The sequence below is a fragment of the Cinclus cinclus genome, chromosome 14, assembly GCF_963662255.1.
Source record: "Cinclus cinclus chromosome 14, bCinCin1.1, whole genome shotgun sequence".
NCBI lineage: Eukaryota > Metazoa > Chordata > Aves > Passeriformes > Cinclidae > Cinclus > Cinclus cinclus.
In genome coordinates, this window is record NC_085059.1 from 21115248 (window position 1) to 21140837 (window position 25590).

Genomic DNA, 25590 nt, shown 5'->3' on the forward strand with positions numbered 1-25590 from the left:
TTTTTGTTTGTGTAGAGTGCCATCCATACACTCTTGGCTTCTTTTTTTTAGTAGTATTTAATGTAAATAATCATTACTGGTTTGGTATGTGGATTTAAAGAGCAGTTTAAAATTCTGCTTGTAGAGCAGAAAGTTGGATCTCAGGGCAGCTCCCGACAGAAGGCAAGGACGTGGCAGCACTGGCTGCTGCCAGGGGTGCAGCTGCAGTTGTGGCTGCAGGGAGGCAGCTCAGGCCTGTGTGTGCAGCTTGTCACTGAGCCACCCGAGCTTCCTGTGCCATGGGGTGTCCTGGGCTGTCCCAGCCCCAGTCTGACCCTGGCAGGCTCGGGGTGAACATGGCACTCGAGGCTGTCACTCAGTGAGAGCTGGAGTGATGGCCATAACTAGGGCAGCTGTAGGTGTTTGCAGAGCAAGATAAAAAACTTGTCGACTGTTTTTACAGGAGAGTGTTCTTGTTGCATATGTAACTGCACTTGTTGCATATAGGGGATTTCAGACTGTCCAAGTAAACAATTGAAATGTAAGAACTGAATGTACTTTGAATTACAGACAGGTGTTTAGGCTTTCAGGTAACTGTGTGCAGGACAGGTCAGGATTTGTTATCATGCAATAATGAACATTTATTTTTGTCTTATTTTTATTTTAATTGGCACTAGTTAGAATTTTAGTTAGTGGGAAATTTAGGAGTGTAATGGATTTTAATTAGGCCCACTGCTCAGCTGTGCTCATAAACAGGATTATTACTTGTAATTTGAGTTTTTTTTTTTAACATTTCTTTCCTGGGAGGGTTGTTGGGTTTCTGGGGTATTTGGTTCACAGATGGGGATGTCTGAGTAGCAGCTGTTTGGGAACAGCTCTTCCATTCTTTCTCTTCCTTGCATTGGGATATTTTCTCCTTTTCAGGAGAAGACTTTTGGACTTTTCTTTGACCACGTTTCTGTTCATGCAACCTTTTTCAGGTGCCTTGATGTTTGCATCTCAGAAGTGAAGTGGTGGCTTCAGGTGTTCTCCATGGGTGGGGGGTTGGCAGGAAGCACATTGCTTGAGCTGGGAGCACTGGATTGTTAGAGAAGCTTCCAAGCCTGACACAGCTGTCCTTACTGCTGGTGTAGTGTCTCTTGGTTTTCTAAGAAAAGAAAACTGCTTGAAATTATGTTGTTATCGTTATCATCATTATTGTTATTATGTGCCTTTAGAGACCACCATTTATGCCTCCTCCCATGGGTAGCATGCCACCACCTCCTGGTATGATGTTCCCTCCAGGAATGCCGCCGGTCTCTGCGCCAGGAACACCAGCAATGCCCCCAGCTGAGGAGATCTGGGTAGAGAACAAAACTCCAGACGGGAAGGTGAGATGGGTGCCGTGGGTGGTGCTGCAGTGAGCCCGGGTGACACAGGCAGGCCCTGGGCTGGGGACCCTGCAGGAGCAGGGCTGTTGGCAGCAGGGAGCTGTGCCGTGACGTTCGCTGTCCCACCGCAGGTTTATTTCTACAACGCACGGACGCGCGAGTCGGCGTGGACCAAGCCCGACGGGGTCAAGGTCATCCAGCAGTCAGAGCTGACGCCCATGCTGGCAGCCCAGGCCCAGGCCGTGGGGGCCTCCACCCCCACCACCAGCAGCCCTGCATCTGCAGCATCTCCATCCACCTCCTCCAGCACGCAGTCCTCCACCACCTCCACCACCACCACGGCCACCTCCGTGTCCCAGACCAACTCCAGTGAGTACCTGGGGGTGCCTCAGCCTTACGGTGGTGGGGGTGCTGCATGGGGAATGGCTGCAGCAAAGCCTGGGTGTTCAGGACAAAGTTGTTTCAGCATGGAGTGTGAATTTAAAGTACAGTGTTTAGTCCAGAAGAACCTTGCATGCAAACTTTTTGTCTCCCCAATCTCAAAGAATTCTTCAGGTCTTTGTATATTTTTCTTCTGTTATCACATCATCTCAGAGCTATTACACATCTATTTCCTTTTGACTATAGATAGAGCTAAATTGTTTTTAAAAATGTTTCACAAGAAACCTTGATCTGAGGTAGGAGTTTAGTTGTAGCAATTTTCTCCATGGCATTTTTAGATGTTTCTGTAGGCGGGGTCTCAGAGCTGCTGGTCTGTGAGCACTGGTTGATTACAGAGTAGAGATTATTTGTTGTATTATTTTTATTAGCATTATTCTTCTGTCTAAGCCTTCTCAGTTCCTATTTTCTAGAGTTCCACAGAGAGGAAAAAGAAAGTCCTTGGAGCCATTTTTATTCATTTGTGACCTTTGAATGATAGTCTGGAGATTACTGCTGCTTTCATGGACTGAGTCTTTGCTTGCAGTGGTTTTCTAACTAAGGAAGGGGGACTGAATTTATGCAGCATGCACATAAATGCATGGCTGTGCACACAGCAGCGTGGTTTGCACTGCACTTTGGCACGTGTGTGCTGCCCAGGCACGATGACAGAGGTGTGTGTTAGGTACTGTGGGTCTGTTTTCTGTGAGTGTGTCAACAGCAGGGAGGAGTGAGGTCAGTCCCCGTGCCAGAGTGAGGTGTGCAGGGGAAGGAGCAGCTCAGAGCTCATCCTGTCTTGCTAGCAGGGCCACAGACAGACAGCATTGGTGCTGAGCAGAAATCTGGCTGGGGACATTGGGCATTGTAGCTGCACTGTCTCAGACGTGTACACTGAGCCAGGCCAGGGAGTGTGCAGGACATGAGCTCTTCCAGGTCCTGCTGTGGGGTCGAGTTGCATTCTCTGGGATTCATCTTTTTTGTGTAATAGGTGAGAGAAGGCAAGCTTAACTCACCATTTAATCTGAACTTCAGAATTTGTGTGTTAAAGGGAGTCAAATTTAGGTAATCCTCCAATTCTGCTGTCATTTAGGCTGGAGGGAGGACACGTCATTAGAGCAGCAAAGAACTTGTATTCCTCAAAGCATTTGGGGGCTTTTGTTTAATTTGAAGGGTAACTCAGTGTGGTATTAATTCTCTGTGTTGAACTATGGTCTGCTCTAACTGTTGTGCTGAGTAACAAGTCAGATGGGAGGTAAATGTTAACTCCTGACCCAGTGTCAGGCTGGGGAGAGCTAGTCGTGCTTTGGGAGCAGCACTTAATGCACCTTCTCTGAAGTTGAATTTTCCAATGTTGAATGCTGACAATCTGTTCCACTTCTACCTGTTCTATCTGCTAAACTTTGTCTTTGCTTTCAAGAACTGTTACTGTTGCTGTCTGTGCCTAGGCAATGAAATTTTATAATTTAAAGTAATTTTATAACTCTTAGACTTGGCCTGTAAAAATACCCTGGAACTTCTGGCTGAGCTTCCTTCTTGCCTTGTACTTATTTGACTTAGGTCTTACAAATCACATACTGACTGTCTGCTCTGTTTCCCTAAATGTTTGGCACTGCTAAGAACTTTCACCCTTTCTGAAACACTTATTGAAAGATCAAAAATCTTTATTTAAATATGCTAATGCTGGTATGTTGTTTGGAATGTTTCTGGTAGTAATAGAAAATGCACGGCGTGCCCATTGGAATATGGCTGTTAAGTAGTGTGGTTTCTTTATTTTTTCCCCCTTCTCCTCTGCACCAAATCTTACAGAGTGAGTTTACAAGTTTAAGCAGACTTGTCTCAAGTTCCTGTTGCTCTGTGCTGTGAGACTGTTTGCTCCCAATTAAAACAATTTGAAATTTAAACCAGTCATGCTGCAAGGATTATAAAACTGAATGCCAGTTGTGTGTTTTCCTGCTGGGGGGCAGACCAAGAAAGTTCTTGCAGCTTTTGAAGGAACAGCATTTTCCTTTTCCATGCTTATTTACACATTTTTATTGACATTTTCCTGTTCTGGGGGCAAAGCCCAGCATAGTTTAAGGCAGAACTGCTGTCGTGCTGCTGTTAAAAGCAGAACCTGTGTTCATGTAACACAAGGAGAGCCTGTTGCCATTGGAAACTTGCTGTAATGTTCCTTTTCTGTTTCTCTGAACAGAATAGAACCTCATTTCAGCCTGTGTTTGTCCTTTGATACAGCCCTGCTACTGCTGTAGAGACATGTTAGGTGTAAAGAATGGGACAAATCAAAGTTGGAAATTGACTTTCTTTGTGAATATTTAATGTTCCAGAGAAGGCAGGAGTGTCTTCCTGCTGGTTATATCTGAGCATACCTGCTATACTGGGAAACAGAGCGCCAGTATGTTTGCAGCAATTTATTGCAGTGTCTAAGATACAAGGTGTTCTTTGTGTTTTCTTATCAGCACCTACCACACAAGACCAGACCCCGAGTTCGGGTGTTTCAGTTGCCACACCATCAGTCAGTGTTTCAACCTCTGCTCCTTCTGCTACACCTGTGCAGACTGTACCCCAGCCAGTCCCACAGACATTGCCTCCTGCAGTTCCTCATGCAGTACCTCAACCAACTGCAGCAATTCCTGCTTTTCCACCAGTAATGGTACCTCCATTTCGTGTCCCCCTTCCTGGCATGCCTATTCCACTTCCAGGTAAATTGGCAAACTGTAATTGTCTTGTCTGCTACATGTCCATGTTGTCAGTTGTTTGCACTCATGTGTCCACTGTGTACAGAACTTGCCTGGATCCTCTCCTCAGAGTATCTCTGAAAGAATTCAGGGTTAGCAGACAGACTTTTTAATTAACAAAGAACATACATTTTTTGGATTTCTAGTTCTTTGCTATACTTGGCAGAAAACAGCTGCATTTAAACACATAATGCTTAAATGAGAATATTGAGCACTGTATTTTATTAATTGCAATATTGCTTTAATTTTTTTTCTAATTATTTTGTTTAGACTTTAAATCTTGTGCATAAATATCCACTAGGACATGGATGAGCAGAAAGAATTGCCATGGAAATCATGACCCCAGTGATATCAGATGTTCCCAGTTCTCTTAGGCTGGGTAGAATGCTGAGTGTTGAGGTGTGACCTGAGGACCATAATGAGGCATTTAGGGTGCCAGGGTGTTAACCACGGGCTTTAGGTTTAAAGAACATAGAGAAAGAACCTTAGATGGCAGCACACTTCTTCTGGATATATCTTACTTCCTTAAACTTTTATGAAATATTTACATACCTCAGGAAGGAATTTTAGGCTGGCAAAACGTTGGACTCGCTGTCTGTAGTTGTTGCAGAGGCCTCCCAGGAGATCACTAGTGACACTTAGCACTTACACACCAAGCTTCATCTGCATGGATACCATTGAGTTCCTGTTCTGATACAAAATTGATGTGCTCCAGTGCACAGTGGCGCTAAACATACACAGGAACTGATGATTTTGTGTTGCCGAGGGAGGTTGGAGATTGCAGTTGTATTGGATCCAAGTTAGTTTCAGATCTAAAAAGACAAAGAAGCAGCTCTGAGCAGCATCTTGGTGTTTCTGAGTGTTTGTACAAGCTTTGACCTTCCTGCTGTCCTCCTAATGCAGCCACCCAGTGGATGTGGAGGGAGGCCTTCAGCTCCCCACTGCATTGGATGGATGAAAAGTAACCCTTCAGAACACTGCTTTGATAAGGGAAAAAAGCCTGAAAGCAGTTAGAGTGCTGGCTAGAAGAGAGCACCAGCTTTTAGCTGCCTTTGATTTTAGAGTAGTTCTAAAATAACTGGGCAGATCTACTTTCATCTGCATTGGCTTGAAGAGGAAATCACAGTGTAGTACTTGTACAGGAAACATATTCTAAACGTGGTACTCCAGGCTGAACAATGAATGAATGAAGGGTAGGAGAAAGAAGTCTGTTTATTGGTGAAGTTTGGAAGTGTAATAGAAACTGATACACCTTAAAGGTGATTGGCTGAGTGCTCTCAATTGCCATTTCTAACCTTGCCAGCAAGGGACCAGCATGGAATGAAGGGTCCTTACACAGTGTGAGGGATATAATCTACACAGGTGTGCCCTGTTGGGTAAAACAGGATGGTCAGAACAGTGGAGAAGAGTGCCAGTGGAAATGGAGATTCTGGGTGTATTTCCAATTTGGGCTTTATTGTGAGCTCTCATTCAAAAAGTTTTGAGAGTAGTGCAGCACAGGAGCAAAGACATAGTATGAACATCAATCTCCTGAAACTCATTTTTGGAAATGATTTTTTTCAGAACTTCCCTGGCAGATGTGTTGGCTCTGAGCAGTTCTCTCTGTGAGCTGGGCTGTAGGTGGAGCCCATAGCACCTAGGAAGGACACCTGGCAGCAGAGTGCTCCTTCCACTCGTGGGTCTGATTTGTCAGTTTTTTTAGTTACAGAATGAAATCTGTCAGCTTCTTTCAGCTGATTCTGACTTGAGTTGGTTGTGATGGTTTCTAAACGCAGAAAGAGAAAATGAAATCTGTAAAATATTTTACAAGAAACAGAAGAGAAGTCAAATTATTTCAAGACAGTATCAGGTGAAGTCAGGAGGTCTTATGCAGGTAGGCTGTAGGTGTTTGGGGCTTTCAGCACCAGGTATGATATCAGCCAGATGGTCTGAAGTTACAGGGACAGAGCTGAGCAATACCACTGTCAGATGATTTCAAAGTTAATCTCTGTGTTAAACTGTAGTAGGGAATAATGGAAGAGTTCATTAGTTATATCCCATAATCTCAGATCTTAAAAAGTAAGTCTGCTTTCTCTCAATTCCTATGTTTTAAGTCAGTTTTATGTTTGGGAATGACCTTGGCAGCAGAAACAGCTTGGGTGTTTGCTCAGTATAATCTGTGCTGCAGCATCCCTAACTCCAGCAATCCCCAGATTGTGTTATTTATACTGACTCACATTGGAGACATGCTGTAACTTCCTTAACAAAACGAATTTTCTGATCCATTGTCAAATACATAACATGACCACCCTTCCAGTTTAGACAAACACTTCAATCAGTGCTGTATGAGTCAATGCTTTTATGTCTGAATCCAATACTTTAATAAATAAAACTAGTTGCAATTCTCTCATTTAAATTATTTTTAGGAAACGTTACAGATCTGTCTTGTCACAAATTTATTTTCAAATAAATTGGCGGTATTTATGTATGCTTTGCATACTAGATCTCTAATGACCAAATCCAGAAACTACTTTGGTTTTAAACAGGGGTTTAATTTCACTTTCCACTGGAGCATTTCCCACTTCATATGATGAATTTAAACTTTTGAGTGGAAGTGTTTCAGTTTCTGAGCATCCAGACTGGACCAGCCAGAGAGCACTTCTACAGTTGTCTTCTGCACCCCAAATGGAGGTTTTGGAAATGCATTCCCTTCAGCCTTGTCTGATTTTGGTCTGATCAAAGATGAGCTGCTCGTCCTTTTGTGCCTTTTTGTGTCATTTCTTACTGAGCTGGAGAGCAGACCAGTGCATGGTGCCACCTCTTTAAAGGCGAGTTTTGGCTTTTAAAGCATTTTCAGCTCATGCCATTCTTCATAATGAAAAATTAGGAAAATGTCCCTGATCTAGTACAGCTTTGTGTACCTCTGTCTGCAGCTTCATTGCTTTGGTTTCTTTTACCCTTTTCTTGCACCTCCAGCCTTGCTGTAATTACCCTGATACCCTCAGCTTTCCCCCTGGGTTGCACTTGGCTGTTCACCCTGCCCTGTTTTGCTGCTCTGATGAGTTCAGGCCTGTCCTTCTACCCTTAACTCTGCTCTCAAACTGCAGCAGCGGGCTGGGAAGCTCAAAGCCTGTGGGTTTCATTGTGCTGCTGTTCCCCACAGGTCTGTCCCAGCAGAGGCTGCCTGGAAGCAGCCCGACTAGTGGGATAATTTCCTGTGGTGCTGCCCTACAAGGGGAGCTGCATTCCCCCTTGGATGAACTTAAACCCCTGAGTCTTCACTGAAAAATGCTTTTTCTTTTTAATGACATCCCAATAACTTGCTAAGCAGCTGGTTTAACATAGGCAGAGACTGTTGCTGCAGATTCAAATTAGTTTTCTATTTGATCTGGCATAAAATGTTGGAGCAAAAGCAATTCGCATTTTCTTGCTGGAAGGCTTCTTCTGTGCCAGCTGCAAATGGCATTCCAAATTGTGGCAGGAAGTCCGTAGCACCCCGTGGTAGCTGACATCCCATGGCAGCTTTCCAACATGCTTCCTATCCGTTTTGCAGGTGTAGCAATGATGCAAATAGTCAGCTGCCCGTATGTAAAGACAGTCGCTACCACCAAGACCGGTAATTTCCAAACCCATCCTAGTTCGTTTTGTCTGTAAGTTGGCATGGTAGTGAATGTGGTTGTTTCTTTTATTTCTTTATTTTCTTCCCTACTTGAATGATTACATATACTTTATTTTCAAAACCAGTATAAATGAAGTATCATATTTGGTCAGGAGATAACTTCCCCAGGTAACTGTTAGTGTCAGCTTATTCTGTACTCAAACTCCCGTACAGTTTTCTGTAACCATTGAGTTCTGTAATGACTGTGACTCTCATGCCCATACTTGGTTCCTAGTTTCTCGTGTGGATTTTTGTTTTCCTGCTCCACATGTGCAGTGGCTGGCTGTGCTCGCATGTTGTGTGCGTGTCTGTGTGTCTGAGTGTGAACTTTCACATTTCAAATTGTGGATTTACCAATAGTCACTCACTGAGAACACGTTATGCAATGTGTAATATGTGATTTCTGTTATTTAAAATAAGACATTTTCTATGTTAAAGGCTCACATTTATAATCTTGAAGTTCCAGTCCTATCCAATTGGTTGTTCTAGAACTTGGTCATTTCAAATCTGTTCATTATACTCAAGTTTGTTGGGATAAGTGGAGAGATAATAGGATACTGCAGCATTCTGGCTTTCTTATCTTTGGATATTTACTTGCCATTTTGCTTTGGGATTGCAATAAAATTAGTTTTTTTCAACAAACCCAACAACCTGATACTGTTTCATTCTCATCAGGTTTTATCCAAGGCTCTGAATTAATGCCAGTATTTAAGATTTATCAGAGTTCTGTTCTGTGGCTCAAATTCAATCCACTCTTGCCTTTTTTAAGAGCAATAGGAATATCTCGTACAATGGCAGCATAATTAAACAGTGGGGTAGACTTAACCCCAATTATTTGCTGCAGGCATCTGATAAAGCCTTTTATAATAAATAGAGAACCTAATTTTAAAGTGGTAGAATAAATGTCTAGAAGCTAACAAGTTTTGTGCTTTGCAGAATTACACAAATTAATTAAAAGCCATTTTGCCTGGTAATGGGCATTCCTGATTGCAGAACACAGGAAGGAAATTGGGTAACGATGCCTTGCGTTCCAATTTAACTTTGAAAACAACCCTTCTGTTCATTTCTACGGGTTGAATATTTGCAAGTGAAGTCAGTGACGTGCTGGGTGCTGTTCCTGAGGCCCTGCACGGTCACTCACTGTGTTCTCTCCTTGTTCCTTGTTCCCTCTGCCCAGGAGTGCTGCCGGGCATGGCTCCCCCCATCGTGCCCATGATCCACCCACAGGTGGCCATCGCTGCCTCCCCCGCCTCGCTGGCCGGAGCCGCCGTCTCCGAGTGGACAGAGTACAAAACTGCAGATGGCAAGACCTACTACTACAACAACAGGACTCTGGAGTCCACGTGGGAAAAACCCCAAGAACTGAAGGAGAAAGGTACTTCGTTTTTTTTGTTTTTTCTTCAGCTTTGTACTGGGAGCAGTGCTCAGAGCATCAGTGGTCGTGTTTGGAAGTGTGAGCGGCGGTATTTCTAATCCCTGATCTCCCTTAATGTTCTGAAGTTCTGGTTATGAGGATCCACCTGAGCTGGTCTTCAGTCTGAAAGATGCAGCGTGTTTCCCACTGTACTGTGAGAGTTTTTGGTTCTAGAGTTGCTTCCAAATCCTGTGCCTAGGGCACGTGCATGTTCCTGTGCAGTAGGAGGCGAGTACCTCCCCTGCACACATGTTGGAGAAGGTTCCAGTTGCAGACAGAAAGTGAGGAGAATTGAGGGGAAATTGAGTCATACTAAGGGCTGTAGACCAGGAGAAAAATGAAGATCATTGTGCTGGATTTCAGATCTTGAAAAACTAAATGTCTAAATAGATTGGGAGTATGAAGTAAAATAATGTCACCTCCCTCTGTCTACTTCCCTACGTTGTGTTCATGTAAATGCACATTAGATCCATGGGTGGTGGTATATGGAGAGAAATTCCTCTTGTATCATAAATAAGGAGGAAGGGGCAAAAGTCCTGTGGCTCTTGTTGAGCTCATAAAGTCTTTTAGAAGGAAAATCCAAATACTTGTGCCTTTTATTGTCTCCTGTATTTTTATTTACAAGAAGTCTTTGTTTAGACAGATACAGGACACTTACACTGTTGGTTCAATTAATGCCCATCTTCCTAATAAATCAGGTTAAATAATAGGTCTTTTTACTGAGATGAAAGTGTCCAAGACAGCAAATTCTAATTTTGCTGAGAGAAGATTATATGTTTTATACTTTTTATAAATGAATGCAGAGAAATCCCCACGTGGTTCTACGTTGTCTCTGATTTTTATTTTTTTTTGTCTGCAGCTTAAAAATGTGAAAGTGGTCTTCAGTGTTGCACTGTTGGTCAAGAATTATTACTGGTTTTGCATATCTCTTAGTACCCTTTAGTCAGCCTTTTAGCATAATAGCTGCCTCACAAGATTTCATTTTCCAGTACCAAGTAGATCTTGGCACAAGGGGTAACTACAACTTTATAAGCAGACACTGTAGAGCCCAAGGCAGACAGAGAGTGGTGAGAATATATTGAAAAGAAGCTTTGGGTTGGTGTTGTATTTAGAAAACTATACCCATAAAAAGAAATTTGTTGTGGTTCTACAGTGGTTTTTTAATAATACTCAAGAAGACTGTAATCTGTATTTAGAAAAAATGGAAGAGAAGGTCAAAGAGCCAATTAAAGAACCCTCGGAGGAGCCTTTACCAATGGAGACAGAGGAAGAGGAGTCTAAAGAAGAACCCATAAAAGAATTGATAAAGGAGGTAAAAGACCTTGAATCCAAAAGCCAGTCTGAAGTCTCACATTCCTCTACTTTGGCTGCATCTTAGCCCAGGCAGGTTGGCAGGAGCCATGGTTAATGCCAACTAATTCAAGTTCTTAAATTCCTGAGGGGCTTTGAAAGCCTCCCTTTTTGGAGTCAGATCTTTCTTTCTTTAATTTCTTTGCATAAGGGAAAAAAAAGCATTCAAAAGAAATATATATATAATATGTCAGTTAAGGAGTTAGTAAGAGCATGGGACAGAGGTTAGCTCATTACACAGATGTGTTCTCTCACTGATTTTATGGTGCTCAAAAAATGCAACTTGTCTTGAATGTTTGAAATATTTAATAGTTTTTTTCCTCTATTTCTTTGCTTCATTATTTTGAGCAGTTTGTCACAAAGCTTACATGTTCCCCCTGTGCTGTAACTGCTGGGTTGAGGCTGTTAGGAACATGTGTCCTAGAAAGGGCTGTAGTGTTTTCAGTAAACAAAAGTAACTTCTCCTTTTGGAGGCATTTTGCTGTCCTGAACAGCATAGTTTTTGAGGCTGTTAAGGGGTGTTTAAATAAAAATCAAAGCTTTTATCCTGATTTCTGTGAACTTCAATGTGGTTTAATAGGCAAAATCACAGAATTCAGTTGCTGGGTTTTTCTGCCACTCCACTGTTTATTTCTGAGGTAGTTACCAGTTTGCTGATTTCTGCTACAGAGGTTATTTCAGATTTTCACTGTTTCATACTGTGTGTCCCATTACCAAATGAACTGATTTTAAGAATAAATGAAGATTTCATTCTCTGAAAATACACCCTTACACCTGTATCCAGGCCCTCCTGGATTTCCAGGACTCATGCAGATCTTAGAAGGTATTTAAGTAAGGTTTTTCCGAAGTCAAACGTTAATTAAATGCTTAGAGGTTTTGGAATTGAGATTTTGGAGTAGCAGCTGTTGTTGCAATTTCAGTGCTTCTGTTCTAGGCGGGGTCGAGGTGTCTTTGTCAGCATGGTTTCAGTAAAACAAGTTGGCTACTGTGTAATAAATAATTAGCTAATTGTAATTGCCTGATCATCAAACTTGTTTTTTCCCTTGAGGAGCCAAAAGAGGAAGAAATGACAGAGGAAGAGAAGGCAGCTCAGAAGGCCAAGCCAGTGGCCACCACCCCAATTCCAGGCACCCCATGGTAGGTCATTGCTGCTGTGGGACTGACAGTGCTGCTGGGGAGTTAGAGCAAGTGTGGAGAGCATGTTCTTAGTGGGCTGCATTTTTAATATTTCAATTACTGTATTTTCAAACCTGGCAGCAGAGAAAAGCATCAGTTCAGGGTCACAGCTGGGCAGTAGCAATGTCTGGCAGTTGTGCAGTCAGCAGAACCTGGGTCTGCCTGTGACCATGGTGTTCAGTGTGTGGACGCTCAGCAGGAGCCCAGGGAGTGGAGGTAATGCAAGCCTTCCTTCCCACGAGCAGGTGTGTGGTGTGGACTGGGGACGAGCGAGTGTTCTTCTACAACCCCACCACCCGGCTGTCCATGTGGGACCGGCCCGACGACCTCATCGGGAGAGCTGATGTGGACAAAATCATTCAAGAACCTCCTCACAAAAAGGGAATGGAAGAAGGAAAAAAACTTAGTAAGAGCAATCTTATTGCCTTCTTAGGAAGCATAAATATAACTTACCACTTCACTTTCCAAAGCTTGTAACATTTAAATAAGTGACAGAAATGTAAGGACATACTGAAAAAGTGGAATTCAGATTGTGGAGTCCTTTGGGGGAAAGACAGCCCACTGAAGGAAGTAGATACTAACAAAATTGATTGTTCTTCTAAATGCCAACAGATTGAAAATCCCCTTAGTTTTTACTGACTAAAAAAAGCGTTTGTATTTATTTTGTAAGAAAGAGACCAGAAAAGATGAATCATAATGTACAAACAGGCTCTCACAGAAGAGAAGTTAAGTTTGAGATCACCAGTTGGAATAGAGTTTTGAAATAGCTGCCAAGAGAGAACGTTCAAAAGGCTGCAGAGATGAGACCTCTCTGGCCTGAGTTCTAGGAAGTGGTCCTGGGACGATATGTTGGCTTTGTAGTTGGAGGAGAGCTAAGTGCAGGTAATCAAGTAGATCCGAATGTGCTTCACTAGACTGTTTAGCCTGAGTTGTTTTCCCCTAAAAATAAGAGATCAGTGTTTGTCATTTTAAATTTCAAGTTGGCTGAAGTCCCCAGATTCCCATAGTGTTACTCTGAAAGTGACTGAGAGCCACATGTTTTCTTCCTTGGTCAGAACACAATTGCTGCACATGTTGTCCTTGGTTTATGAATGAGGTTTCACTCGTAAGTTTAAAAATTTTCATCAATATAAAATCTGAAGTCTTATTGAAATCTGTTGCAGTTAGAGAAGAGCATGAAGCTGCAGAGGAAGCAAATGAAGATGAGCCTATTAAAATAAAAAAGCGCAAGTAAGTTTTTGCTTTTTCAATACCAAGTGATCTGTGTAGGTAAAATAACTGAAGTTTGTTGCTTGAGCCATGTGTGTTGTGTCCAGCAGAATAGAATGGGAACAGACAGGGTTGGTGAAAAGAGTCCTCAGCTTTCTGCTGCTCAGCAGCTCAGGTATTTGATATTTCCCTGAGACAGGTGAAACCTGCGCAGAGAGGAAATAGCATATGTTTTGGAAGTTACTTGAAATGGAAATAAATGGTGCAAGTTGGTGAATCCAAAGAATATTTTGAGTGTAGTGTGTCTTAAACAGCTTGCTTGTTATTTGTTAATTTCTGGGCAGAAGACTTTGTTGTCAAAATATCCTGCCAGCCAGATTTTCATAGCGGTTCCTCTATTTTCACTGTTACAAATGTTTCCAAGTTTGGCTTATGTCTTTTGGTCTGGTTTACCTTTTGGAATTGATATATGAGATACACGTGGTTTTAAAAGTGGTTTTACGGTCATCTTAGGGAAGATCATGGAGCTGTTATCAGTAGGGGCTGGGGGTTTGTTTGGGATGAAGTGCATTTGCTCTTGGTAAACCTAAATCAGCACACTTCTCCAGAAGCTTTTGGATGGGTGAGGTCTCACCTGTGTCTCAGCTTTCTTGGTGTCATTGTGAGGTGCTCCCAACCTGCACAAACTCCCTCAGTGCCTCATGGCCCAGAACAGAGAGTTAGAAAAATAGTGCTGTTGATGTAAAATCCACTGCATGTCTAGTAAGACCTTTGAGTACAGCCAGACTGTGCTGATTGCTTTGGAATCATCTATTGGCACTGAAGTTACTTGGAATACCTTGGGTTCTGAGCTCTGGGTGTGAAAGTATTCCTATCCACCTCTGAGAATGGCTTTCGTGGATTGTAAGCCTGTTCTTCTGGTATGATCAGTGATACCTACCCTTTCCTGGTGTGGTTCAGGTTCTGACCTCCAGGGCTGGCGTTTTACTTCTCAATTTACTCATTGTGTTTGGGGTTTTTTTCAGGAAAGATGATATCAAAGACATTGATTCTGAGAAGGAGGCTGCTATGGAGGCTGAGATTAAAGCTGCTCGAGAGAGAGCCATCGTCCCACTGGAGGCTCGGATGAAGCAGTTCAAGGACATGCTGCTGGAAAGAGGGGTCAGAAACCTGTGTGTGTGAGAGGAGAGAGGGAGGTTCAGATCAGATCTGTGCGTGTGAGGAGGGAGAGAGGGAGGTTCAGATCGCATCTCTGTGAGGAGGGAGAGAGGGAGGTTCAGACCAGAGCTGTGTGTGTGTGTGAGGAGGGAGAGAGGGAGGTTCATGCAGAGCTCTCAGTTCTTGGCGAGTTCCAAACCTTGTGTACAGAAGCCATCTCATCCTTCCTCTGATCAATGAATGGTCTTGGTACAGGACTCCAGATTTCAAAGAAACTTACAGCAGAGTTTTGATTTCTGTGTTCCTAGAATGACAGGGTCAAGACTGTATTTTTCCCCAAATTAAATAATTACCTAAGTGGAAATTGGCATTGAAGATGAATAGGACACACGAACTGGACACATCTTTAATGTTTGTGGAAATGTTCCTACTGAAAAAAGCAGCAACTTCCACTCTAGTCTGTACAGTCTTATCCTTAAATGGGAGACGTTTTGCTTTTAGTTAACTAAAGAAATCTACTTGATGCCAATCAATTTTGATAAATGAAACTAGTTGAATATAAATTTGGATAGTATCTAAAAAATGGAAATGGTTCCAGCTGTCTATGGAACACAGCTCCTCAAGGGTCTCTTTTGATGTACATTTCATTTATAATGTCACACAGCAGTAGTAAATAAATGTGTATTATCCTCTAGTTTTCAGAGGAAATTGATGTTGAAATTTTCTACAACAGCCTCTGTCATCCATTAGTGATGAAAACTCCAGGATGAGTTTGGTTCCCTTAGTATTACATCTTAGTGGTTTCAAGGAAAACTATAAAACTGCTGTATAATTTGCATATTTGTCTTCATGTAATTAAAGGTCTCCGCCTTTTCAACATGGGAGAAAGAGCTGCACAAGATCGTGTTTGATCCTCGTTACTTGCTGCTCAACCCAAAAGAGAGGAAGCAGGTAAAACAGTTAAATTCACTTCTCATGCAGACACAGCTACTACAGGTTTATCTGAATCCTCAGTCTTTGTTTCTGCAGACCTTTCAGACTAATTAGTACTGCAAGAGATTTTTGTCATGATTAGGGTTTGCCTGGAAATGGAAGAAACCAGCAAGGGGAAGTGTTGATAGTCTTTATTTCCTGTGGTTGGAAGGTCTCATATTTTAACACAGTGGAAGTTGTGTGTCTTACAGAGCACTGCTAAAACCTGAATGAAAAAGTGAGAGTCATCAGTATCTTATTAGAGTATTGACACAAAAAGTAATCTAGCTGGTTTTTTTTTTTCAAATGGTGTTTGGGGGGAAACCTGAAGTGCATTTTTATTGTTAAGCAAGTTCTCACTTCAGTAGCTTTTCTTTGAGTGAATGTAGGGAAATTGAAAGCTTCAAAAGCATGGGAAGTGTCTAAAACATGGGACTCAGGAAAATGTTAACTGGAATGTGTAAGCAACTTCTTCTGGGTCTCAGATGGTGTGTTAGGTACAGCACACTGCGTGTGCAGCAGCTTGGAGCATTTCCGTATTGAAGTAGAAAATGTCTCTAAGATTTCTGCCTCTTCTGTGTTGATTCTGTGGAGAGAGGAAAAGAAACCAGAGAGAAGGAAAGAAGTGGGATTTTTCCTCCCTTGTCCTTAGAGCTTCTGTGTGTCACTGGTGTGTTTGCTGTGGGTGACTGGTGTTTCTGTAGGTGTTTGATCAGTATGTGAAAACCCGAGCAGAGGAGGAGCGCAAGGAGAAGAAAAATAAAATAATGCAGGCCAAGGAGGATTTCAAGAAAATGATGGAAGAAGCAAAGATTAATCCAAGGTAGGAGTTTCTTTGTGGTTCATGTGCATAAGCTCTACTAGGATGCAGTGTGTTGGGTGGTTTTGGGTTGATTAACCTTATTCAAAATGGGAAAAGAGGAGAAAAATCATCAGATATTGTTGTGTGCTTTGTTCCTTTGTGTGCTTGTTTTTGCCTAATCCATGAGGTAGTAGAACTTGTGATTTACATATTTCAAGTTGAAGAAATCTCCAGCATGCTGCCTGGATTGTGAGAAAGGCCTCGGATCCACCCCAAGTTTCTTTAGTAACCCTGTTTGTTCTTAATAAGTTTTTGAGAAGTACTAGGGAGGTTTATTGGGTTTGGAGGGGTCTGAAGGGATGTTTTTCTTGTTACAAACTATGTCAATGATGATGTGATAAAATGTTCTGGTTGCTTTAATACAGCACTGGTTACAGCCCCCTCACATTCAGACCAGTGGCAGCAGTCAGAGCGAGGGGATGACAGTGAATGTACATTCAAGGTTTCACTGCTGGCTTTATTTGTTTCACAGCTTCTTCACACAGAGATCATGAGATACATGATTATGTCACCTGATAAGCTCCAAGGCATCCTCTTTCAGCATCTCTTGGCTCATCTGGCATTAATTGTCTCCCAGTGAAATAACAGCTCATTTGTTTCATTTCAGCTCAGTTTTTTTCCAGGGATTCATTTTGGAAATTTGATTACAGTGTTATGGTAACTTTTAAATTGCTTCAGAGCTGACTGATAACACAGTGGTAGGCTGGAAGAGTGGAGGCATGGAAATGCCTTGAGAAACAGTTATGTTAGCTTTAGTATCCTCAGCTTTCAGCAAATCTTTAGTGTGTTGTGTTGGGACTGATTCTTTACCTGATTATGGGCTGGGGTGGGAAAGAGAATTCCAGCTGAAATACTGTCTTGTTTAATCTTATCCTTTGTCTTCTGGTTTCAGTGTTTGTCTAAAGATATTGCTGTACTTCTGTGAGTGCCAGACTGGTTTTTTATCATCCATCTCAGTCCAACATGCTCAAGAGTTTGTGTTCCACTTCACTTGAGCAGCTCTTGTTCTTCAATCTAGCTGTACATTCACTTTCTAATCCTTTTGAATAAGCTACCAAATTCTCTTCTTGTTTCAATTTACCCTACAGCAACAGTAGGCTGGATTTTCCAAGTCTAATTATTTCCATGCTGTGATGAAAACATTCGTATGATTATAAGTGTCTCACGTATTCTTGGGGCCAGATTTGCATCAGAGCTTGGAAAAAGCACAGTAGTGATTTTTTTCCGAGGTAAGTGGCAGTAATGTACCTACTGCACAGGTTGGAATCTGGCCCTGGAGGTGAGAGAATGGTCAGGGAAACGCTGTGGGATGAGGGATTGAAAGCCCAGTGTTGCTGCCTCTGCCCATGGTGTTTGAAGGGGTTTCAGCCCTGTGTGCTTTAAGCTCAGACTCTGCAATGTGCACTGCAAGGGGAAGAGCTGGTACAGCCTGTTCTGTGGGGACTCCTGTCAAAGGCTGGCTTTCTTGGTAAACTCTTAGCATGGTTTGGCTGCAAGTGAATGCACCTGGGATTTTTGGTTTCACAGCTGTGAAATACCTGGACAGACTGAACTGCTGACCCACAGAAAAGAGTTTTGTAGACAACTGAGGATTTTTTTTGTTTCTTCTCCTTGGTTGCACTGTAGTCTCTCTCTATGCCTGCCCCTTCTGCAGGTGGCTGTATCTGAACAAACCAACCCACCCTTGTAAGTCTCTGACAAACACCTCTTGTGTGAGTGCTGACTCCTTCTGTAGAGTTCATTGGTCGAGCAACTCTGTAGTGAGACCACAGGATTTGCCTTTTGGGTTTTTGTCAGTTGTGCTCTGGCATGTATTGCAGCAGAGGAAACACCTCCCTGCTGAACCTGCCTCCCAGCCCAGACAGCTCTGCCAAATGAGTTCACTTGCCATTTTGTTGCAGAACTACTTTTAGTGAATTTGCAGCCAAGCATGCTAAAGACTCGAGGTTCAAGGCAATTGAAAAGATGAAAGATCGAGAGGCCTTGTTTAATGAGTTTATCACAGCGGCAAGAAAGAAGGAGAAGGAAGACTCGAAGACCAGGGGAGAGAAGGTAAGGGGACTCTTGAGTTCCAGCAGTGTAAGTGGTGTGAGTGAGATGGGACAGAGCCAGTGCTTGGCTTCCCTGAGCCTTCCCCAAGACACAAGCCTGCCCTTTCCTAGAGCTCTTACAGGCAGACACTTCAGGGGTGTCCCTCTGGTCTTTCTGAACAATTTCAAGTTTGCAGTCTACTGACTTTTTTAAGTATTTAGAACTGGATTGTGTTCACCTGTGAAGCTGAGTTTGCTTAAACAACACCGTTTTTTGTTTGTTTGTTTTGTTTTTGTTTTTTTTAAATTTACCCAAGCAGTAACATTATCTTTTCAGCTGAAATAATGCTTGACTTTATTTTTTTTTTTAATTAACTTCTTTTATCCTGACACACAAAAATGCAAAGGAATATTATTACCTTGTTTGGCTGGAACTCCAAACTGGTCATAACCTCTCTGTTCTCTCAGTGGGGGCAGAACTTTGTAATTCCCTGAGAATAGTCTCTCCAAGTTTCAAACAGTTCCCTTTCCATCCCAAAGCAGGCACTTAGGGAGGCACTTTTTAAGCTTTGAGTAAGTAGATCTTATGTATAAACTGCCCCATATTAGATTTAAAGGTCAGCTGTTAGAGATTAATGAACTCCCAGTGTCAGGTGCCTGCACTGGCCGTGGTGGGGAGCAGCTCTCCCCCCTGGAGATGGGACATCAGATGGGGTCACCAAAACCTGGGGCCACTTACTGCCACGTCCCTGTGTGTGTGTGAGTGGAGAAGGTCACCTCTGAAGCCAATCATTTTGGACATGTGGAAGTCTGCAATTTTTATTATGTAGTGTGAAGTTATTGCAGATTTCCCTATCTGGAATACTTACAGGAGAGAGAAATGCTGGGGGACCGGTCAGATCTGGGGACCGTTTCATTCTTTGAGAAGCTTTGCATATTTTCAAAATCTAGGTGATCTGGTATAATTTTATCCTGTACTTGACTTTCTCAAATATTGCCTTATTGCTGCTGTTTTCCATAAATGATTGTGCTTTCAGAGGGGAACTGATGTAGTTCAAGACTAGATTTTGCATACTGCAGTTTGATTGTGAATATGGAATTTTAAAGCATTTTTGCAGCTTAATAGTGCAGTTGAAGACTTAAAGAATAAATACTAGTTTTGTTGTTGCATGATTGTTCTAAAGTTGAAAAGTTAAAAGAAGAGATTGTATTTGTTTGCTTTGAATAATGTTTTTTTTTTCTCCAAAAGCCTTTTGTAACCATTTTATGTATTCTGTTTTATAACAAGTGGATAGACTTTACAGTTATGTGCTGTGCGGCCTGTCAATCAGTTCAGTCTGACAGCTGTCAATCACTGACACGCAAATATTATGGGATTCCCTAGTGAGGAAAGCATTGGTATCTCTGTGTGGTGACTTTAGCCTCCCGCAGTTCCGGTACTTTACATTTTTTTAGTTTTTTTCCTTGTGAAGTGATGAGAGTTGTACCTGCAATGTGTTAACTGCCAAAAAAAAAAAAAAAAAAAAGACTTCTAAATACACCTGAAATGTTTTCAGCTTTATTTTCCTTTGATTTTGAAAGTGCTTAAAACATAAAAGAAACTTTAAGGCATTTAACCTGAAGCTTTCTCAGTCTGTCCAAATCTTTACTTAGGGAGAATCAACTTTACAGAAATCTTTAACGTAAGGGTTTTACATTATATATATAATGTTTGATTTTGCATTACGGGGTTATGACTTATGGGATGGGGATGGAGCAGCCAGCTTTTCCAGTGGCTGGTTTTATTCCTGTGCCTGATTTCAATGAGTAAATACCATGCCAGCACTTCTCAGATGGCAGAGAGGAGCAGAGGGGTTAAGGATATCAGGGAATGCACTGTGGGCAGGGAGTGGTGCCCAGGCTGCTCCTTTTGCCATGTCCCCAGGGTGAGCTGTGTGAGCTGTCCCAGCTGACACAGCCTGGCTGAGATGTTGGGCTGCAGACCCTGCAGTGGTGGCTGTCCCCAGCCAGAGCTCTGGGTGATACTGCCCTTGGTCCCTGAGTGCAGACACACACTCACTCTCCACAGCTGCCATCTCAAAATGTTATTCCATGGTGAGATGCTTTAGACTCAATTATTTGAGACATTTTCATCTTGTTGTTAAAATTTGAAATGAGCTGGCAGTGCCTGTGCTGTGTACAGGGCACCTGAGTGAAGTGAAAGCTGCTTTAGAGCACCGAGCCTGAAGTGCTGTTGGTTTTGCTGGGGAGGGAATTGGCTGTGCCCTCCTGTCTCCTGCCCAGTCGGGAGCTGGCAAGGCTGCAGCTGGTCCCACGGCAGCTGCACAGCTGGGGAGGAGCTCCAGAGGGGTTCAGGGAGGGAGGGCTGCTCTTGGTACCACACAGCTGGGCAGGGGCTCCCAGGAGATGGAGGGGAGCCCCTGGCAGCTCCAGCAGGAGCACCTTCTGCAGCCCGTGTTGGTGGCCTCGGGTGAAGCTTTGTGTGCCAGCTGGTGGCACTGCTCCTGGCACCTCATCCTGTGGAATACACACACACAGGTGATATGTGCAAGAGCTTGGGGATACCCTTACCTTAGAGACTTCTGTAGTAACAGCTGGGGACTGTTTGGTTTCTAACAAATATTTCAAATGCCATGGCTTAGAAAGCTTCATATTTTTAAACTGCATGCATGTTTTATGATGTTTTGAAACAACATTCTTAATTTTACGATGAATAAACAGTTTGCTTAGCATTTTGTTGAGCTCCTTTAAGATAAAGCAGTAGTGCTGTAGGTGTAGCACAACATCCCACTGGCACTAAGGTGCTGGTTCCTGAACTCTGCTTTACTGTCTTAATCTCCTTTGGTATAGTAAAGAAAGCTTATAGAGCCTTTTTATGTTTATATGTTGATATTTTGAAGAACTAAAAGTGTTGGTGGGCAAGGCTGCAGGTTGTGCTGCTCTTCATTCCATTACTGAACACATTTTAGAGGGTGAGGATGTGCCAGGTCTCTGGCAAGCTGGAGCCTGCTCTGTCCATCTGCTCCCTTCCCTGAGGAACCTCAGTGTTCTGCAGCTAAACTGCTTCTCCTGCTTTCCCTTTTTTAAGGGATGGGGAGGGGAGAGAAGTATCAAGTACAGTCAGTCCTCCTCCTGGATTTTGGGTTTTAATCTGTGTGCCATAAAGCTGTGTGGAGTTGGTGGCTCGGCAGGGTGTGGGGTGCTGTGGAGGCAGAACCTTTTGCCCTGCCCTGGAGCATCCCCTGGCCCCAGGGAGCAGGGCAGACCAGCCCCTCACCTCTGCTTTGGCAGGGGAGGCTGAAGGGCCAGCCCAGGAATGTGTGGTGACCTAGGAGCTAAAGTGCAGCAGGAGCAGGGACATCATCTTCCCCAGAAATCAAGCTATCTAGTAAAGGCACAGTAGTTGCCCTGCAGCTGCTGGTTCTGGGACTCTGGATGAAAACATGCTGGTTCCTTGTATTGAAATGAAACCTGCTGTGGTTGATCCTCTGCCAGCCCTTGCAATGGCTGTGACAGACAGAAACATGACATGCCATTTCCAACTGACAAAATAGACTAAAACAGTTTCTTTAAACTTTTATGTAAATGTGCATGTCCATCCTAAATATAATTTTCTTAATTACCCTATGTGGATAATTCTTTATTGGTTAGATCCATTTTAAGACATGGCTCTTTGCTGGCAGATCCAAGCGTTTACCTCTGTTAATTGTACACCTGGAGGATGAATCCATAAACACCTGTTTTCTCTGGAACCCTGTTTCAAGCTGCATGGCTTCATGAGTACTGATATGCAAAATGCAGAATCAGTAACTTGTTAATTTGACATATTTAAAAGCTCAAAAACAAGCTTAAATTGGAGTAAAATAACAAAGAGTGCATTGGTGGATCATTCTTTATAAGAGTTCATCTTAGATGTGGCAGATGGCCTAAATGTATCTGCTTTGGCAAAATTGTCTCAAGAAACAGTGAATTTGGGCTGCAGTTATGACTAAATTCAGAGTTCTAGTGATTGCTCTAAATTGCAATGGTATGTAATGTTAATGTGATCCCTCTGATGAAGGTAAGTCGACTCCTTTTTTCATAAGAACAAGCTGTGGGATATTAAAGTGTCTTTCTCAAGTCTTGTCTTTCTGTTTCTGTGTGTGTAACAGATCAAAATGGACTTCTTTGAGCTGCTGGCAAACCATCACCTGGATAGTCAGTCTCGCTGGAGCAAAGTGAAGGACAAAGTGGAGACTGACCCACGGTACAAGGCGGTGGACAGCTCCTCACAGAGGGAGGACCTGTTCAAGCAGTACATCGAGAAAATAGCCAAGGTGGGTGGGGAGCACGGGGGGTGTGGCTGTGGTGTGCTGTGGGCAGACTGGTCTGTGCTGAGGAGAATTCCATACCAGGGTTACTGTAGGAGTACCCCAGAATGGCAGCTTGGAACTTTGAAGTTCTGTCCCTGGCGGGATGTTTGTGGGACCTGTGTGCATGCACCCACATAATATCGGAGAAGTTATGCCTCAAAGATTCCTATGAAATCACTGGTGGTAAAAATGGCTGTAAAACTGCAGCAGCTGCAGGCACCACATTGATTACTTCCTCCTAGGATGGGCTGCATTTCCTTTGCTGTGATTTTCCCTATCAGCTGAGCTTCCTCCAGGGATGTGTGTTCATACCCAGCTCCTTCAGTGCTGCTTCTCTCTTAGTCCAATATCCCTACCTTTCTCTTCCAGGCAATTAGTGGTTGAGAGTGTAAAACTGGGCCAACACACAGCAATCCCCTTGGCCTCCCTTATTCAGAGTCTGTCACTGAACACTGCTCCTGGGAATAACTGTTCTGTGACCAAACTTGTCTCTCCCCCATTAAAACCCTCTAATAATGCTTCAGCTCTTGAAGCAAAATTTTGTAATCCATAGATCCCAAATCCCTTTAAAGTATTTTGTTCTGAGCTGCCGTTAGTTTGATAGCCCTTTAATTCTCTTTCTAATGAAAAGCATTGCTTTTGTTGAGAAGAGGTGGTTGTTGAATTTCAGAATTTAGATTCTGAGAAGGAGAAGGAGCTGGAGCGGCAGGCGCGCATCGAGGCGAGCCTGCGGGAGCGCGAGCGCGAGGTGCAGAAAGCGCGCTCGGAGCAGACCAAGGAGATCGACCGGGAGCGGGAGCAGCACAAGAGGGAGGAGGCCATCCAGAACTTCAAAGCACTGCTGTCGGACATGGTGAGGCACTTGCAGCAGCCTCGGCTCCTCAGGGCAGGCTTCAGCTGGCAGCTGCTTCCTGTAAAAGCCTTTTAGCATCGGAGTTCTGCTCCGAAGAGGTGTAATCCCACTGGTTTTGCCTTGGTTGGAAGAGAAGGCTGTTTAGGGTTTATTTAGGGTTCTCATCCTGAGGGTGCTCTCTGGGATGGAAACAGGTCACTGCAGAGCTCCTGATGTCTCTGGAAATAAAGATCTTCCAGGCTGCCTTTCCAAGCACTCTGGTGAACGCAGAGTGTTACACACAGAGCAGGAAGGAGAGGAGGGTGCTTGGATTTTCTGGCTTTGAGAATGCTCAGCGAGGCCAGTGGGACATCTCTGTCTGCTCCAAACCAATGCAGAGGGAGAGGGATTCCTTCTGCCACTGCCTGTTCAGTGTTTGTGGGAAACCTGCTACTGTCCCTTGTTAAAAGCTGGGGGTTTATCTTTTATTTTAACCTTAACTTCAAACAAAAAAATAAGCATGTAATAATTATGAGTGAACTGTGGAAAACTGGTTGAAAGACGAACGATCTTTGGCTCAGGTGCGTTCTTCAGACGTGTCCTGGTCTGACACCAGGAGGACTCTGCGCAAAGATCACCGCTGGGAGTCGGGGTCCCTTCTCGAGAGAGAGGAGAAGGAGAAGCTCTTTAATGAGCACATCGAGGCACTTACCAAAAAGAAGAGGGAACATTTCAGGCAACTTCTGGATGAAACTTCAGCGGTGAGAGCTGTTGATGTTCAAATTGACAATCTTTGCAGCCCACTGGGATTTCTCTTCTGTTTTTCTGTCCCACGGTCTGATTGGTTTGGTTTTATTTCCACCTCTTTTCTCCTTCATAACAAAATTTGTGCTTTATGTTTCCTTACCAGTTTATCTGGAGTTTTACTTTGAACATGCAGTTAATTTACATATGAACTTCTAATCAGTGATCTTTTAATCTCCTCTTTATTTCTTCAGTACTTAGTTATTTGATCCTCTTCACTGTCTGTCTCCTTCAGATATTCAGGGTGTTTGCCTTAGTGGCCATCAGTATGGTCTTACCCAGTTCATCTGTTCTGATGTTCTCCTGCTGAACCTGAACTTTTACTCTGCTCATGCTGTGGAATGCATCCCTGATTTTGTGCATTGGGGTGTAGTGAGGTTTCCTCTCTTTTAGTTCTGTGCTAACTTCAGGCAGCTTTCATTTAACCTGGAGCTTTTTCCCTGATTTTTAATGCATTAGTTATTTTAGTTTAGAGGCAAGTTTTCTGCAGGTAATTTTTAGCACAATATACATAATCATACTAGAGAAAGACTTTGGAAAGTAAATTATATTTGCAGGACCTTGATCTCAAAATGCCATCTCAAAATATGAAAGAATAATCACTGTGTAAAATCTACTAATTTTAAAAATAAAACTGTAATAGTATAAGTAATCAGAACCCAGCACTTAACAGCAAGTTCATCAGTGGACTTGGGATCTATTTAAAGGCTTCAGAGGTTAGTATTGTTTGCATTCCATATCCTAATTTAATTTAACTGGTTTTGCTTCTTTTGAAAGATAACTTTAACATCAACATGGAAGGAAGTGAAAAAAATCATTAAAGAAGATCCAAGGTGCATTAAATTCTCTTCGAGTGACAGGGTGAGTGGTTTGCATCGCTCTTGCCAACTTCCACTCTGGTGTAGGGTACAGAGGAGGGAGTTGGTGGCTGCTGCAGTAGGTCCAGCTCAGTGTTAAATATGATTTTTAAAAAATTAAAAATGCAGAAGGTAAGGAAAAGTGTAATTAACGTGCAATTACTGCTGGTGTTTAGTGTGTTCAGTTGCAGGAAGTAGTGGAGCTGCACTCAGTGGGTCATGTTTATCTTTCATCTTTCAGAAAAAGCAAAGAGAGTTTGAGGAATACATCCGAGACAAATACATCACTGCCAAAGCCGACTTCCGGACGCTGCTCAAAGAGACCAAATTCATCACTTACAGGTGGGGAATGCCCTGCCAGTGCAGGGCTTGGCTTTTATTCTGCTTTGCCATACAAACAGCAGCAAACCGACGTTTGTTTTTTTCAGCTGATATC

General features: G+C 43.0%; 1 protein-coding gene across 2 annotated transcripts in view; it reads left to right on the forward strand.

Annotated features, from left to right (window-relative positions):
• The window catches only part of TCERG1 (transcription elongation regulator 1), a 29290-nt gene that overhangs the window by 2381 nt on the left and 1319 nt on the right, over window positions 1-25590 (forward strand). Inside the window, exons 3-20 of one of the 2 annotated variants that reach the window (XM_062501933.1) lie at window positions 1197-1349; window positions 1481-1718; window positions 4223-4465; window positions 8034-8096; window positions 9316-9513; window positions 10749-10864; window positions 11951-12039; window positions 12324-12484; window positions 13221-13308; window positions 14313-14448; window positions 15307-15396; window positions 16122-16240; window positions 18181-18331; window positions 22461-22625; window positions 23332-23514; window positions 24075-24254; window positions 25075-25158; window positions 25396-25496. In XM_062501933.1, the coding sequence (XP_062357917.1) occupies window positions 1197-1349; window positions 1481-1718; window positions 4223-4465; window positions 8034-8096; window positions 9316-9513; window positions 10749-10864; window positions 11951-12039; window positions 12324-12484; window positions 13221-13308; window positions 14313-14448; window positions 15307-15396; window positions 16122-16240; window positions 18181-18331; window positions 22461-22625; window positions 23332-23514; window positions 24075-24254; window positions 25075-25158; window positions 25396-25496 (2558 nt within the window). The remainder of the gene's footprint in view (window positions 1-1196; window positions 1350-1480; window positions 1719-4222; window positions 4466-8033; window positions 8097-9315; window positions 9514-10748; window positions 10865-11950; window positions 12040-12323; window positions 12485-13220; window positions 13309-14312; window positions 14449-15306; window positions 15397-16121; window positions 16241-18180; window positions 18332-22460; window positions 22626-23331; window positions 23515-24074; window positions 24255-25074; window positions 25159-25395; window positions 25497-25590) is intronic. The other variant, XM_062501934.1, reaches the window with a different exon arrangement.